General features: G+C 41.2%; 1 protein-coding gene across 1 annotated transcript in view; it reads left to right on the forward strand.

Moving 5' to 3' along the window:
• Positions 1–13,257, forward strand: part of LOC143364361 (serine protease inhibitor swm-1-like) — a 31,251-nt gene extending 17,994 nt beyond the window's left edge. Inside the window, exons 4-6 of the mRNA XM_076804757.1 lie at positions 12,698–12,776; positions 12,878–12,981; positions 13,104–13,257. Of these exons, the coding sequence (XP_076660872.1) occupies positions 12,698–12,776; positions 12,878–12,981; positions 13,104–13,193 (273 nt within the window). The 3' untranslated portion in view covers positions 13,194–13,257. The remainder of the gene's footprint in view (positions 1–12,697; positions 12,777–12,877; positions 12,982–13,103) is intronic.
• The last annotated feature ends 3,063 nt before the right edge of the window (positions 13,258–16,320 follow it).

Genomic DNA, 16,320 nt, shown 5'->3' on the forward strand with positions numbered 1-16,320 from the left:
AGGTCATTTTGCTAAGGAGTGTCGCGGAAAAGGTAAAAGTAGTAGGGAACAACAAAATTCTCATCAAGGTAACTATTCTGCTTTTAGCGTACTAGATAATAATGATTTAATTCCAAATTTAGATAATGAAGTGTGGATACTGGATAGCGGTGCAACGTCGCACATGACCTATCGTCGGGATTTTTTTAGCGATTTTCAAAAAATTGAGAACAACTCAGCAGTTATTTTAGGAAACGGACAAGAATTGCCTGTGAAAGGAAAAGGCAATATTAAAATCAGAAAACTGTTAGATAAGGAGTTGTATGATTCAATAATTACTGACGTCTTGTATGTACCGAATTTAGACAAAAACCTTTTTTCGGAAGGAGTAGTTACAAAGAAAGGAATGAAAATAGTTAAAGAAGGTAAATATGCCAGCCTATATGAGAATAATGTAAAAATAGCGACAGCCGAACGCGTAGAGAGTAACCTGTATCAGATGCATTTTAAAACTGTTTTGTCACAAGAGGCGAATGTAGTTATAAAAGATAGCCTACGTAAATGGCATGAGCGTCTAGGACACATTAATGTAAAATATATTAAGGAAATGGTTTCTAAGAATTTAATTCAAGGTATAGAGTTATCTGATGTAGACAGTTTCTTTTGCGAAGCGTGTATGTATGGTAAGCAACATAAGTTATCATTTGCTCCGTCAAGTCATATAAAAGCGAGACTAGGAGAACACATACATAGTGATCTTTGTGGACCAATGTCCGTTCCTTCTGTTCAAGGTGCTAGATACTTTGTATTGTTTAAGGATGATTTATCGGGCTATAGGGTGGTTTTCTTTATTAAACATAAAGATGACACGTTAAATTGTTTTGAACAATTCTGTAACTTGTCGAAAAATAAATTCGGTAATTCGGTGAAGATTTTACATGTAGATAATGGTAGAGAATACTGTAATGAGAGGTTTAAGAGTTATCTTTCAAAATCTGGTATTGAATTACAAACTACTGCCCCTTATACACCCGAACAAAACGCACGAGCGGAGCGAGACATGCGAACAATTGTAGAGAGCGCCCGGTCTATGTTGTACGCGAAAGATGCGCCGTTATATTTGTGGGCCGAGGCCGTAAATACGGCAGTATATATTTTGAACAGAACACCGACATCACAAGCGCCGAACTCGACACCGTTTGAGATATGGACGGGAAAACCTCCCGAATTAGGACATATTAAAATCTTTGGGTGTGAGGCATTCATGCATGTTCCAAAAGCATTGCGAAACAAGCTAGAGAGTAAAAGTAAGAAGCGTATTTTTGTAGGATATGAAGGAAATTCGACAAATTATCGTATATTTGATCCTGTAACGAAAAAGGTTAATGTTTCGCGTGATGTTTCATTCAATGAAGATAACACTAGTTCAGACTGCAGAAAAAATATTGCAAAAATATTTATTGAAACAGATAGAGACACATTGAATGGGGTATCGCACGAAAATTTAAATGATAAAAGTCGTGAAAGTGAGCAGACAGACAATAATACAAATAGTAATGTAAGAAATGATCGTATTGTAGCTGATAATAATGATAAAGGATACTCGTTGCGACCAAAGGAATCAAGAAGACCACCAATGCGGTACGAAGCAAATTTGGCAGAAGTTTACATACCTCAAACGTTTGAACAAGCGATGCAAAGCGATGACAAAAACAAGTGGAATGAAGCGATTTCAGAAGAGATCAACGCACTTGTTAAAAATGAAACGTGGGAGGAAGTGCCTATGCCAAAGGACAAAAACGCAATCGATTCCAGATGGGTCTTTAGTATAAAATCGAGTGAAGAAGGGAATTCTCCTAGATTTAAAGCAAGATTATGTGCGAGAGGATACGCACAAGAGAAAGGTATTGATTACACTGAGACTTTCTCACCGACTGTAAGGTATGACTCAATAAGAATTTTACTAGCTACAGCAATACAAAGAAAGCTTAAAATAAAGCAATTTGATGTGAAAACTGCGTTTCTTAATGGTCATTTACGAGAAGAAGTGTACATGCTTCCGCCGGAAGGAACTGAAGTTACACCCGGTATGGTATGTAGGTTAAAAAAGGCATTGTACGGCCTGAAGCAGGCTTCTCGTCAGTGGAACGAACAATTCGATCAATTTCTGAAAACAATAGGTTTCACTCAGAGTAACGCAGACAAATGTGTTTATCAGAAAACTACTAATAATTCCAAAATATTTCTTGCATTATATGTAGATGATGGCCTGCTAATGAGCGACAACGAAGCCGAACTTCAATTAATTATCTCTCAATTGAAGGCGAACTTTGAAATCACGACATGTGATCAGGTACGATGTTTCGTTGGCATGGAGATTCTACATGATGAAAAGGAAGGAACGATATCAATTCATCAGAGAAATTATATCAACAAGATTATTAAGAAATTCAATATGGAAGATGCCAATGGAGTTAACACACCTGCTGATAATAATGTACAACTAAAAACAATAGAGGAAGTAAACACGAAACGGGAAGTACCGTACAGAGAAGTTGTAGGCAGCTTGATATTTGCTGCTATAGTCACGAGGCCAGACATTGCATATGCAGTGGGAGTTGCAAGCCGTTTTTTGGATAAACATGGAGACTCTCACTGGAATGCTGTCAAAAGAATCATCAGGTACCTCAAGAATACAATAGATTATGGAATTCTCTACACAAGGGATCAGGGGTCAGAAATAATACAAGGATACTCTGATTCGGATTTCGCAAATGATGTGGATACAAGGAAATCAGTGACTGGTTATGTTTTCAAGATGAGCGGTGGATCAGTAACATGGAACAGTCAACGCCAGTCAACAGTTTCCCTGTCAACTACAGAGGCAGAATACATTGCAGCATCATGTGCGGTTAAAGAAGCCATGTGGATACGTCAGTTGTTACGCGACTTACAAGAATCCATTATTAAACCGACACCGATTTTTATGGATAATAAGAGTGCAATAAAATTGGTACACAATGCGGAATTTCATAAGAGAACAAAACATATAGATGTACGTTACCATTATATTCGTGAAAAATATGTTAGTGGCGATATAGGTGTTTCTTATGTAACAAGCAAGGATCAAATCGCGGATATCTTAACTAAAGCGATTCCTTGTAACCAATTTGAAATATTACGAGCCAAACTAGGTGTAAGAAAGATGTAAAGTTTTATTGTGAACTTACTGTTTATGTGATTTGCTAGAATTACCAAAAGATAAATAAGTATATGTTTTTTTTTTGTTTGGTTCGTTGATGTATTTAAAAGAGAAAAATATTGTAATACTGTAAAACTGTTATATTGTAAACATGTTAGAAAGCACTCAATTAGTGGGAGTATTGAGGTTCCGTTTTGAATATCGCGCTTTCTGATTATACATAGCGCCATCTGTTGTAACCGGCAAAAAACCTCAACCGAGCGACGCCGACCTGCAGCGCTTGCTTAGCAGTGAAACGTTGTAGCGTGTAAACCACGTGTATTCTTTTCTTTCCACTTATTTTATTTAATAGACCTGTGTTCATCAATTATCACGAGTGTAAACTTAATAGAAACAACAGATCAAATGCTGAAAGCGTTTTCGAAACTGACATTGGAGAATCCGAAACTTATTCACGAGAGGAAAGAAGTGAAGTGGCCTGCGATAACGAAGAGGGCAGGAACGACGTCCCAAGGAATTCGTCGTGAAGAGAAATGTTATAATTGCAATACCAGTGGTCACCTACAACGAGATTGTCGCCAGCCAAAGCGTGATTGGGGATCGTGTTTCAAATGTGGAAGCCGGTCGCACAAAGTCGATAGCTGTCCACAAAACCGGCAAGAAAGCAACGATTCTCTACCCAGAGCGTCACGGCAGGGATCATCGAGGCCGACGACTGTCAATCTGGTACAACCAACGTCGACGCAGACTCCATTTATGGTACCATTTAAATTTTCGCTGCATAGTCACGATGGTAATACTTGTGATTATTCTCTATCTGCTATGATCGATTCAGGTTCCCCCGTCAGTTTGATTAAGTCTAGTTTTACACCCGTAGCGTTTCGGTCACCTTATCAACGTACAGATTCGTTTAGCGGGATCAATGGTTCACCTTTGAACGTTGAAGGCATTTTTGAAACGACTGTTTGTATAAATAATGTAGATATTTTCATGAAATTTTTAATCGTTCCGGATACTACTATGTATTACGCCGTTATTTTAGGACGAGACTATATATTAAATCCTTCGTTAAAAATAACACTAGGACAGCAATTCCAAATAGAGTGTGTCGACGATTTCGAAAAACAAATTTTGCAGATTCATTACGTCGATGGGTCAACGGACCCAATAAAAAATTTAGATATAAACCCCGAAATATCGGGCTTAACCGAGGCTGTTAAAAATTTATTTTTCGAAGCACTAAACTCTTGCGATAATAACAGCATTACTCCTACCGGTTTCGAGATGGCGATCGAGTTAAAAAATACGCAGCCTATTAGCTTTCGCCCCAGGAGACTCTCCTTCGCCGATAAAGGAAAATTGAAGGAACTTTTAGACACTTTGCTTAGAGATAAGATTATCCAACCAAGTAACTCTCCGTACGCGAGTCCAATTGTGTTGGTACGGAAGAAAACAGGCGACGTGAGGTTGTGCGTAGACTATCGAGCATTGAATGCAATAACAATTCGAGATAATTACCCAACCCCGCTCATTGATGATCATTTGGACCAATTGAAAGGAAAAAAATATTTTTCTAAACTCGATTTACGTAATGGCTTTCATCACGTTAAAATGGCTAACGAATCCGTGAAGTATACTTCCTTCGTAACGCCACTCGGTCAATACGAATATTTGAAAATGCCTTTTGGCCTAACAAACGCACCGCGTGTATTCCAACGTTATTTATCTAACATTTTCAGTGAATTATTAAACGATCATAAAATATTATTGTATTTTGACGACATATTGGTCGCAACAACCACAATAGACGATCATTTAAATATTCTGCGTACTTAGTGTTTTTAGTTTAGCTGCTCAATATCAATTAGAGTTTCGTTGGGATAAATGCTCCCTTTTGTACACACATGTGAACTATTTGGGTTATTTGGTAGACGAGACAGGAATACGGCCTAGCAAAGAAAACGTAGAATCTGTTCTGAATTACCCTATTCCGAAGAATACCAAAGAACTACATCGGTTTGTTTGCCTAGCCAGTTACTTCCGTCGATTTATTAAAAATTTCTCAATTTTAGCGAAACCTCTTTACAATATAATAAAAATGAACGCAGAGTTTCGATTTGGTCCGAACGAACATCAAGCTTTCGAAATTTTGAAACAACGATTAGCAGAGGAACCTGTCTTAGCAATTTATGACCCGAAATTGGTAACAGAATTGCATTGCGACGCCAGTGCTAGTGGATTTGGAGCTATCTTGCTTCAGAAACAGGCGGATGGACTTTTTCGACCAGTATTTTACTTCAGCAAGCGTGCAAGTACCCCGGAATCAAAGTACCATAGTTTTGAATTAGAATGTTTATCCGTCATTTACGCAATTAAGAGATTTGATATCTATCTGTCTGGAATACATTTTAAAATAATTACAGATTGTGACAGTTTTCGATTAACTCTGAGCAAACAAAATGTAAATCCACGTATTTACCGATGGGCTTTATTTTTAGAAAATTACGATCACGAGATAGAACATCGACGTAACGAGAGAATGAACCACGTAGATGCATTAAGCAGGTGTCATATTAGTTTTAGAGGGGAACACGTTCGAGCAAGTTCTAGCGTTAAAACAATGCCAAAACGAGACCATTCAAGCAATTCGGAAACGTTTGGAAATAACCGAAGACAAAGTTTACGAGCTTAGAAATGGTTTAGTATATCGGAAAGCAGGAAAAAACAAGTTATTATTTTATGTGCCACGGATATTAGAATCAAATGTATTGCGTGCCTCCCACGACGATTTGGGGCATTTAGGTGTCGGAAAAGTGGTCCAGCACATTACACAGGTATACTGGTTTCCGAACATACGACAAAAAGTTAAGCAGCACATTCGGAATTGTCTCAAGTGTATAGAGTTTTCCCCCTTGGAAGGCCGAAGCGAAGGGCTTTTAAACAATATTCCGAAAGACAATGTACCATTTAGCACGATACATATAGATCATTGCGGTCTGTCTGAGAAAAGCGGGCGTGGTTATAAATTCATACTATTAGTTGTCGATGCATTTACAAAATTTATTAGATTGTTCGCGTGCAAGTCCACAACGACCGAGGAAGTTATTAAACATCTTAACGATTATTTCCAAAGTTACAGCAAGCCCAAACGTATAATTAGCGATCGCGGATCCTGTTTCACGTCGAACATTTTTAAAGAATTTATTGATGAAGCAGGAATAAGCCACGTGTTGATTGCTGTCGGAACACCTCGAGCCAACGGACAGGCTGAAAGATATAATAAATTAATAACGCCAATGTTAGCGAAATTATGCGAAGCACCCAAGGATTGGTCTTACGTTCTCGATAATGTAGAATACGCTATAAACAACACAATTTGCCAATCAACTGGAACTACTCCCAGCAAATTACTTTTCGGTGTGGACCAAGCAGGTAAAGTGAATGATAGCGTACGACCAATTCTTCTCGATAATATTGATCAATCGAGAGATTTAGTTGGGATAAGAAACAATGCGTGCGCCGTTATTGATAAGATGCAAGTGTTAATTATCCTGTAGGTTATGAAATAAGTTAAAGGTCCGTAGTACGTGAAAAATAAAAAAACAGAATATACAGTTTATTCAGGAGCGAATACAGGAGGAGCTTCTCGCTCAAGCGCTTCAGTTCAACTGAATTTGTTCGAAGTCTGTCCTCGGACAGTTGCCGCCTTTAAGGATGGTCATAAACGCAGAAGGGAGAACCCAGGTATTATGCCCCCACAACTGGGGGCGGTGAACTTGGGGGCCCGGGGTGTGAGCTGACCCGGGCCCCCGGGGGGGAGCGTAGCTCCCCCCGTGATAGGCCGACACCCCCCGGGTTAGTTTCCCGGTGTAGGGGGGTGTCGGTCCGTCCCTCCCCGATTGGGGAGGGGGATCCGTGGGGGGTTTGGGGAAAGGAAGGGTCGGGGCGTGCCGGATCACGCCTCCGACGGCCCTTCCTTCCGGTGGCGGCGTCTTCTTGTCTCGGCCGGGGCTGGTTCCTTCGGGACACCGACCCCGAGCGGGACACGAAGACTCCGGGAGCTGTGGGTGGACCGAGCTGGGGCTCGGGAAGCCCAATCCGAAGGCTCCAGGGATGGGGACACCGGGCGGGTCCCTCCGCCCGAGGTCTTATAGCGTAGGCAGTGGGGGAGGTTAACCCCTCCCCCGGGGCATGATGATAGCTGGGAGGTGTCCTGTTGAGTACTCGCGTGATCCAGGCACCTCCCCTTTAGCTTAGGTGGGCGTGAGGTTTTAGTGGGTAGTCTCCGGGGGCTCCGCCCCCCGGAGAGAATCCCACATAACCCCGGCTTCCCCCAGGGAGTCGGGGTATGTATAAAACATTTCCTCACGAAAAAAAAAAAAAAAAAAAAAAAAAAGGGAGAACCCAGGTATAAGGGATAGAGGAGACTTTTTCTTTCGTACGTAGATGCATTCTAAATGTATACTTTAACAGCAAGATCGCAATAAATTACTATATGATCGGCGTCACAAACCGAGCACTCAATATGGAGTCGGAGATTATGTATTGATTAGGAATCACGACGTTACGCCAGGAGTCAATAAAAAGTTAATACCTAAGTTTAAAGGCCCATATGAAGTAATTAAGGTGTTAGATTATGATCGATACGTAGTCAGCGATATCGATGGGTTTCAACGAACACGTATACCCTTTTCGACGGTTGTAGGGCCCGACCAAATGAAACTCTGGCCAAATAATCGTGATGACTAATAATTTTATCTCATTTTATGTTACAATTTTATTTTTTTTTTTTGTGATTCCACTTTATCATATCTTTGTATATCGTTTCTTTTGTTTATTGCTCTGTTAGTCGCTGTGAAATCGACTTTGACCGAGGACGGTCATGGTGTCAGAATAGGCCGAACTGTAAAAGAAACAACACCTTGCGCTGCCTTGTATACAAGCGTGTGTCCCTTGCGCGAGGAAGGATTGTCGTTCCTCAGACAATGTTGTGGCGCGCGGTCGTCGCCCCGTGTTTTTCGACACAATAACTGATCGACGACGAAAAACCGCCGACACTAGTTTTCGTTTTGAGTTGTCCGTTAAACGAGTTTAGTTCACTTCAGACTTGGCAGAGAACATTTAATAAAGCATCTTTCAAAATTACACAATTTAGCTTCCTGAAAAGACCCTTCCACTCTACAACCTTGAGCATTGAAGAATCCGTTAACAATAAAAAGAATCTTTTAGCCACATTTCTAGACGTCAGCAGTGCATTTGATAACGTCAATACAAACATTCTTTTACAAAAATTGGCAATGATTGGCTGTCCATTAAATATTATTAAATTTGTTAAATCCATAACTTTTGAAAGGATAATATATACAGATCTCACAGGTGACCAGGCTAGAAAAGTTTTTAAGGGTGTTCCTCAAGGCGGAGTCCTCAGTCCACTTTTATACAATATATATACATTTCTAACATTGCTGATAACTTACCCAAGAGCGTCATAGTATCTCAATTTGCAGATGATATAGCAATTTATTGCAACAGATCCTCAGTCAGCAATAGTAAAAGACTATTAGAAAAAGCAATTTCGCATATTGACATCAACCTACGTAATTTAGGATTAGAACTCTGTGGGTGACCACAATAAATGAGTCGTGGATTGGACAAAGAGATTAATAATAGTTTAATCAACAGATATAGGATTGAATAGATACAATTACACGTTATACCACAAACTCTCGCCGGCACGTGGTTCACACGACGGTTACTCTCTCTCTCTCTCTCTCTCTCTTTCTCTTGTTGCTCTTACTCTCAGTACTCTCACTCTCTCGCGTTATACCGATGCGTGTTCTGTCGCGTCTCGCGGTGGTATATATCTCGCTCTCCCGGTTCTTGCTCGCTACGTACTTAAACATAAACATTACAGTATATAGAGCGACATTCGCACAGCGTGTTTTCAATATACAACCTAATGGTTTATTCACATCGCGTGCTCCTAAAACCTAACCCACAAACACTCTCCTCATAAAACCGTGTTTATACATTTCAACGGACTCAACATCCACCCAGGTCAAACAGAAATAAAGATCAAGAATACTACAATCAAATCAAGTGAATGTGTACGCTTCTTGGGGATAATCTTCGACTACAAAATGTCATTTAAAAATCAAATTGATCAATTACAGAAAAAATGCGCAAGAGCTATTAACATAATAAAATTTCTTCGGGATACGTGGTGGGGATCAGATCCAGAAACCTTAATAATACTTTACAAAAGTTTTGTTCGTTCAATACTAGATTATGGCTGCTTTGTATATTTTCCCACCCAACAAAACCAAATACGAAAGCTAGAGAAAATTCAATTCGCGGCAATACGACTTGCTCTTGGGTACAGAATTAGCACACCCACCAATATTCTTATATCGGAATCTAAACTTCAATTTTTACAAGAACGTGCCCGATTCCTATGTATGAATTACCTTTACAAAGTCCATTCAAACCAAAACACGGTTATATATGCAACTGTTTCACGGATCAGGAATATTATGGATAACAAGTACAGCAAACGTAAAAATAGTAACAGGCTAATATATCAATGCATAAAAGACACAAAAAACTCTATCAGTCATATTTTCTGCACCAGCAACCACTATAACGATGTTCGAGAATATTACACTTTTAATAGCAATATTTATGTTGACACGGAGTTTGGCTCATCTCTTCTGTATGCTGATAATCCCAACCTATTAATTGAAAATCTAATTAAAGAAGAAAAATCCTTGTCTATTTACACAGCCGGTAGTAAGTCAAAGGATTCAGTTTCTGTGGGAAGTTCATGTATTTGTAATGACTATGTAGCGGCCATCGGCACGTACATTTAGCAACATCTGGCGTGCAAATGGTCGAGCGAGTTTCTGGAACCCGTTGTCCCACAGCTGTTTTTGAGAAAGCCGTTAGTCGTCTTAGCAGTTTTTGTTATGGCACGTATTGGCCATTAGATTTTTACCATCGGCCTGAACAGCTCGTACGGGTATCATAAACCTCGAGTTTTCCAAAGGGACCCGGAAGCTAGGCAGGTAGGCGACAGCCGGCCGCGCCATGCACCGCGGGCCCGTCGGAAATCCCGCTGCATTACCGGAATTACGGGGTCGCCCCCGCGTTTAGAGAGACCGCGCCAAGGTCGAGAAGAGTCCCCGAAAAAGGTACCTGATTGGCTAAACAGGCTAATTCAGCCCCGGCCAATCAGGACGATTCAGGGATAGGCAACAAGCCTAGTAGACTAAGAAGAACGGAAGAGAGAACAGAAACGTTTTGACCGGAGAGTCGAATAGGTCTCGCGTCGCGTTGAAACATAGCAAAAGAGAACTCTGTGAAATACCACCTAGAAATAAACCAAGTTCCTGGTTCGAACACGCTGGGGAGATTCATTTAGACCAGACCCCCATATCCTTACAACTTAAATATAAATATAAAAACGCATCAATTTTCACTGCGGAATCTACAGCCTTGAACGACGCAGTCAAAATAGCTTTGAATCATCCCAATCAGAATTTTCTCATTTTTACGGATTCTCTTAGTGCACTACTCTCGTTGAAACAAACTAATATAAGCACAAAAACGAATCCCTATATCTTTGAAATAAGAAAAACCGTGTTCAACTTCGCATCCGAAACCACAAACGATAGTAAAATCAAATTCTACTGGGTACCATCTCATATTTGGTACATATTAACTAGAGTGCAGACGCATTAGCTAGAACAGCAACCAACACGATAGCCTCATTCTCCGTCAAAATTCCCTTCTCAGATCTAAGAGAATCGGTTAAATCAGCGGCAACACAAAACACATTTGACATCATAGAGAATGTGAGAAATACACGTTCATTTACAAGCGGCACAGATGGCCCCTCGACTACTTAGCATATTTTTCGAAGAGCGCTTCCCTTTTTCCGCCGTTTCCAAATGACCACGGAAAAGGGGGCCATAAAATGGTAAGCGAGGGCCCCGAACGGACAGAATGGGTCCTGGCGCATGTGCAGGCCATCCGTGCAATTGGCACTACACTTGGCCTGCGCCAGTCGAGGGGCCATAAATTAAGAGGCCCATTTTAGGGTACCGTGAACGCGCTGCTCCGGGAGTCATAGTTTTTAGAAGTGCACTAAAACGACTTGAGGGAGTGACTTTCTCCTCCACGGATCAAGAAGACCCTCCTCCCCCAAGTCGTCCAGCAAATAGGGATGATTTTTCCCCCGTTAGCGGATACCTCCGCCCAGTCGATTTTAGTTTAAATAGAGCTGACCCCGCAGCAGAAAGTTAGGATTCGAGTATTAAGATTTTTACGGATTCGGACTGTAGAGTGTTTTCGGTGTGTCGAGATTTTTAGTTCTCGAGTATACGCGACACGCTGACATTGTATTTAGCGGAAATCGTACAAGTGTGACGGTTTTAATTTCGGTCCGGATATAATTAATAAAGCATAGTTTCTTGTCTTTTCGGAATCCTCGACTGTTTGTGAAGTGTCGTGTTTACCCTCACCGTTCCTTTAATAAAAACAACAGAGAAAGAAGGTTTATCTAAAGGTGTAAACTACTTCACATACTTCCACAACCGAAAATCTAAACCGTGGTACAGTCACACAAATCTCCAACGTGAGATTGTCACAACGATAAACAGATGATGCAGATCAGGACACTACAATCTTGCCAGCTCTCTTGCTCGAATTGGCATAGTAAACGATCCACAATGTCAGTGCGGTTATGAGAGTCAGGATATCGACCACGTGCTATGACAGTGTCCCACGTGTTCGATGAACGGAGGTTGGAGTTTATCAGACAACTACGGAAACTGCATCTTTTTCTTCCGCTCTCATGCAATGTTCTCCTATCCAGACCTACGGTTGAAGTATGTAAAATAACCTACTCGTTTCTGTACTTTGTATTTTTAATAATCTCTTAATAATCTCTACTTTGAGATTCTAATTGCATTAAATAAAAAAAAAAAAAATCTCAACCTTTCTCTTAAAAAATGATGTTGCATATCTTATAATTTTTGCAGCTTCTTTCTTTCAATTTTGCGGGGAGTTTTTTATGTCAATTTCCACCAAATCGTAGGTGTAGAATCACGCTCTGGTGGCCGTGACATATAATTTTTTGACACCCTGTACATATTTCATTAAAGTCAGTTCGCCAGTACAAGTGTGGATCATTCACAGACCTTACCCACACCTTCTTCACTTCGGTACAGAAAATTCATTTGTAATATTATTAGTAACAATATTGTTCAGTCATTAAATTTTCTAGAAATACTTTTCTCCGTCTCTAATAAATCTTTTAACAAATCAAGGGTCTCTTGGGGGTGACAGCTGTCCACGGAATGAAGATTGGAGCGTGTGCGGAACAACAGCCTGTCAATTAACTTGCAAAAATCCTAAGCCAAGAATTTGCACGGTGGTTAGCATTCAAAGCCTACAATTTCAGAAAAGAGGATTCGTTGTATCATTTCTAATTGTGCGGTTGTATTTGTGTTTCAGCCATGCGTTATAGGCTGCCAATGCAAACCTGGTTTGCTGAGAAACGAGTCGGGAGATTGCGTGCCTAAAGAATCGTGTCGTACGTAAATATTTTTAGATTTTTGTGGTTTTCATCGTTCAGTATTTTATTACTTTTGGAATACTTTTGTTACTTTCTAATTAATCGTTGTACAAATTAAGCGGCTGATGGACCTGAAAGCTGTTCACCGCACGAGGAGTGGAACGATTGCGGAACAGCCTGTCCGTTAACTTGCGAGAATCCTGAACCAAGAGTTTGCACGAAGGTTAGTTGTCAAATCCTTCAAAATCAGACACGAGAAAGTTCTGCAACGATCTGGGAGAGATATTGGCCTTCGTTTCAATCAGTTGACCTATTCTAATCAGTGCGTCTTCATTTGTGTTTCAGGAATGCGTTAGTAGAGGCTGCCACTGCAAACCCGGTTTGCTGAGAAACAAATTTGGGCGGTGCGTTCCTAAAAAGTGGTGTTGTTCGTAAATGTTTTTATATTTTTACGGTTTTTATCATTGAATATTCTGTTACGCCAGATCGAACTGTAATTTTCACGTGTTACGTCCCGCGATTCGCTTCGGGCGATAGCGCGAATTACGAGGTCGCGGACAAGACGTCGATAATAATAATTCAGCTTTTGGGTCCACACGACTCGGGACACGCGGGAGACTTTCGGACGCGCGTAATTATTTGGCCGACACTCACCGGCCCAAGCCCCTTCGGCTACTCTCACCGGACTAGACCCTTCCGGCTGCTTCCCACCGGGCTAATCTCCTTCGGACGATGCTCGCTGGTCGTGATGCTCAGGCTCGGGGTTGCGGACGCTGCTCGTCCCGTGGAAGAGGCTCCTCTGGGTGCTCGGCGGGCTGAGACTGGGCTATCTCTCGGGCACGGTCGACAGGAGCCAGCGTGATCCGGGCGGGCGTCCTCCAGGGGACCTGCTCTCGTTGACCGGTTACGACGCGCACTTTCCCGGAAAAATTAGTTACACGGGCGATCGTCGGGACCGCTTCCGCGCTCAGAACCGCACGAACTGGTCCTGACCTGCCGCTGCTAGGCCGTACTCGCGGGCGAGCTTTCGCAGCTGATATTTCTGGACGGCGCGACGAGGCATGTCACTTCTCAATAGAACAATGTACGCGAGCTAAACAACTACGAAATCGATGGAAGAATCTGGTTCTCGATAGCGTACCGGGCCGCTGGTGGGCTACGGGCGTACGAATAAGAACTCAGATTCAGTTCAATAAACAATCTGTTTTCTCGGAGGGTGTACCGAGCCACTGGTGGGCTGCAGACGTACGGAAGAGAACACAGATTTATTACGAATATCGGAAATGACAATTAATGAAATCACATGCGACGAAGGGTAGGGATTCGATTGAATGGAGTCGTGGTTATGGTAATAGTTATTTAATCAATAAGAAAACTATATATGTATACACTTGTGCCTATGGCCTAGTTATAATACGCGAAAGAAATAGCAAGGCGTGGAATAAGACGCGGAATGGAAGGGTAGAAAAACTCCAAGATACGTTGTCTCGCGGTGGAGTTCAGGACAGAACGAACTAATTAATTAATTAGGGGGCCACACTCTGCTCCTTCGGTGCGGAGTGGGTCAGTGGAGCGGGGGTGAGTCTGGGCATGGATGAATGGTGGGGTAGGAGGCATTAACGCTCGGAGTGAGGATCGCTGGACGCGATGACGTACTACCGAGCGTCGTCGCGCGGTTTAGGGTGAGGTGTTTAGCGGGAAGGTACGTGTGATAGGATTGGTAGGATAAGGTGGATTGATACTTAACTATAGGATTGTTCTTATGTTCTATCGTGTTCGTGTTACAATGGTTGTGTACTTAGCGGCTATGAGCATATAATACAAAACAATATGATATCTTAAAACTACGCAAACGTCGCGTGACGTCACACACGCATTGTTATTTTTAGAAATGTACAATAAATATTTCTACGGACATACGTAGCCTTCGTTGCGAGCATTTTATTTTGGAAACTTTGTCATACCTATACAGTTTTCTTTCGATACAAGACAACTATGTTTTTTTTTTGCAACAAGAAAATCCCTATCCCCTCTTTTTCTTTCGAAGTTGTCCGCTGGATTCGTTTAGGGCCAGAATGGCCGGCGGACCACTTTGTGTTTTAGGTACCCTCATCCGCAATAAGTCGTCCGAAGCCATCGTCTTATATCGAAAGAAAACTGTGTAAAGTATAAGTTTGATAATAAAAAATGTAATTGAATTATTATCTTACTGAGATAATAATAATAAAACTGTTTGTTTTCATAGTATGCAGAATGTAAGCTGAGGAGATAATAATGTTTGATCTTGCAAACATGAAATCTCATTTCCACAAACACATCGACGGGTTCGTTAGTGTATGCTTACCTTATTTTGTTAAACCATCGAACTTCTTCACGTACACTGCTACTCAAAAGTACGTGGATAGTTGTCATTTTCTGAGAATCGATGACAAAAATTCATTTTATCGTATTTATTCATATTATTAGCAGATAGTAATCTGGTTTACACCAGCACCTAAATTGAACCACTCTTCACAATGTTATATCAATGCGAATATTTATGCAAAATGAAAATTGTCTGCATTAATTGCAAGACGTTACATAAACATTTATCTCTTTCTTAGTATGTAATTGTAGCGAAACGAAAATAATGCAACACCAGTTTTAAATTCTTTAAGTGTTGCTACTATTGTTCCGTCCTCAACGGACTTTCTAAACTGCCTGGCATTCATCGAAACAGCTGTTTAGATTCCTTTAGTCAAACTAGCTGCAATTAAAATTTAATGGTTTTAGTACATGAAGACGAAATGGGCGTTATTCCTTTAGTAACATTAGGTTTATTGTGTATATAATTAAGTTATCGTAATCAATGCCGTCGAACCGTCCGACAATAAAACAATTAATACGCGTGCGTTCAATGGGACATCGTGCCTCTCCTCAAGCGACCCAACGTTTACGACGGTCCGCCCATTCATTTCTACTTCGGTCGCCAGCTCGGGGTACCTGATGTACCGATATTTGTCTATTCTTTCGGGTTTTCCGCACCAGCCAATCAGCCGCTAGTCATTCAACTCAGCGTATAAAAAGGGTAGACATCAGTTCGAAAAAACACTTCGCAAATTGACTTCGCTCAAGTCACGTCGATGACTTAGTTCGCATCAACTCGATTCAACTTGCGCTCGCCACGTCGCTTTTCTGTCTGGTCTATCGACTTGTCAAGTCCAGCAGAACCGTCGCATCGATCGCCTGCTTACACGATCTGCGACGCCAGTCTAGTCGATAACATTGTCAATTCATCATTGTTAAAATAAACGATTCAACCAAGAAACAGCTGTCCTTCATTAATTTGACGTAGAGCGGTATCAGAATATCGTCATCGCGCAACCGGCTGAATTGTTTCGTTCGGGTTTAAATATGTTTTTATTAAAACGTAACAAATAACAATTGTTGCCTGCGGAATTAACGTTGGGCAACTGATTCACGGAGCCAGTAGACTCTCGCGGTACAAGAAATATGGAGAATTTCCGAGTAAAGAGTTTTTAACGACTGTAAGTCGACGAGTGTCGTATGTAAGTCGTACGAG

The sequence above is a fragment of the Halictus rubicundus genome, unplaced genomic scaffold (assembly GCF_050948215.1).
Source record: "Halictus rubicundus isolate RS-2024b unplaced genomic scaffold, iyHalRubi1_principal scaffold0497, whole genome shotgun sequence".
NCBI classification, from domain to species: Eukaryota; Metazoa; Arthropoda; class Insecta; order Hymenoptera; family Halictidae; genus Halictus; species Halictus rubicundus.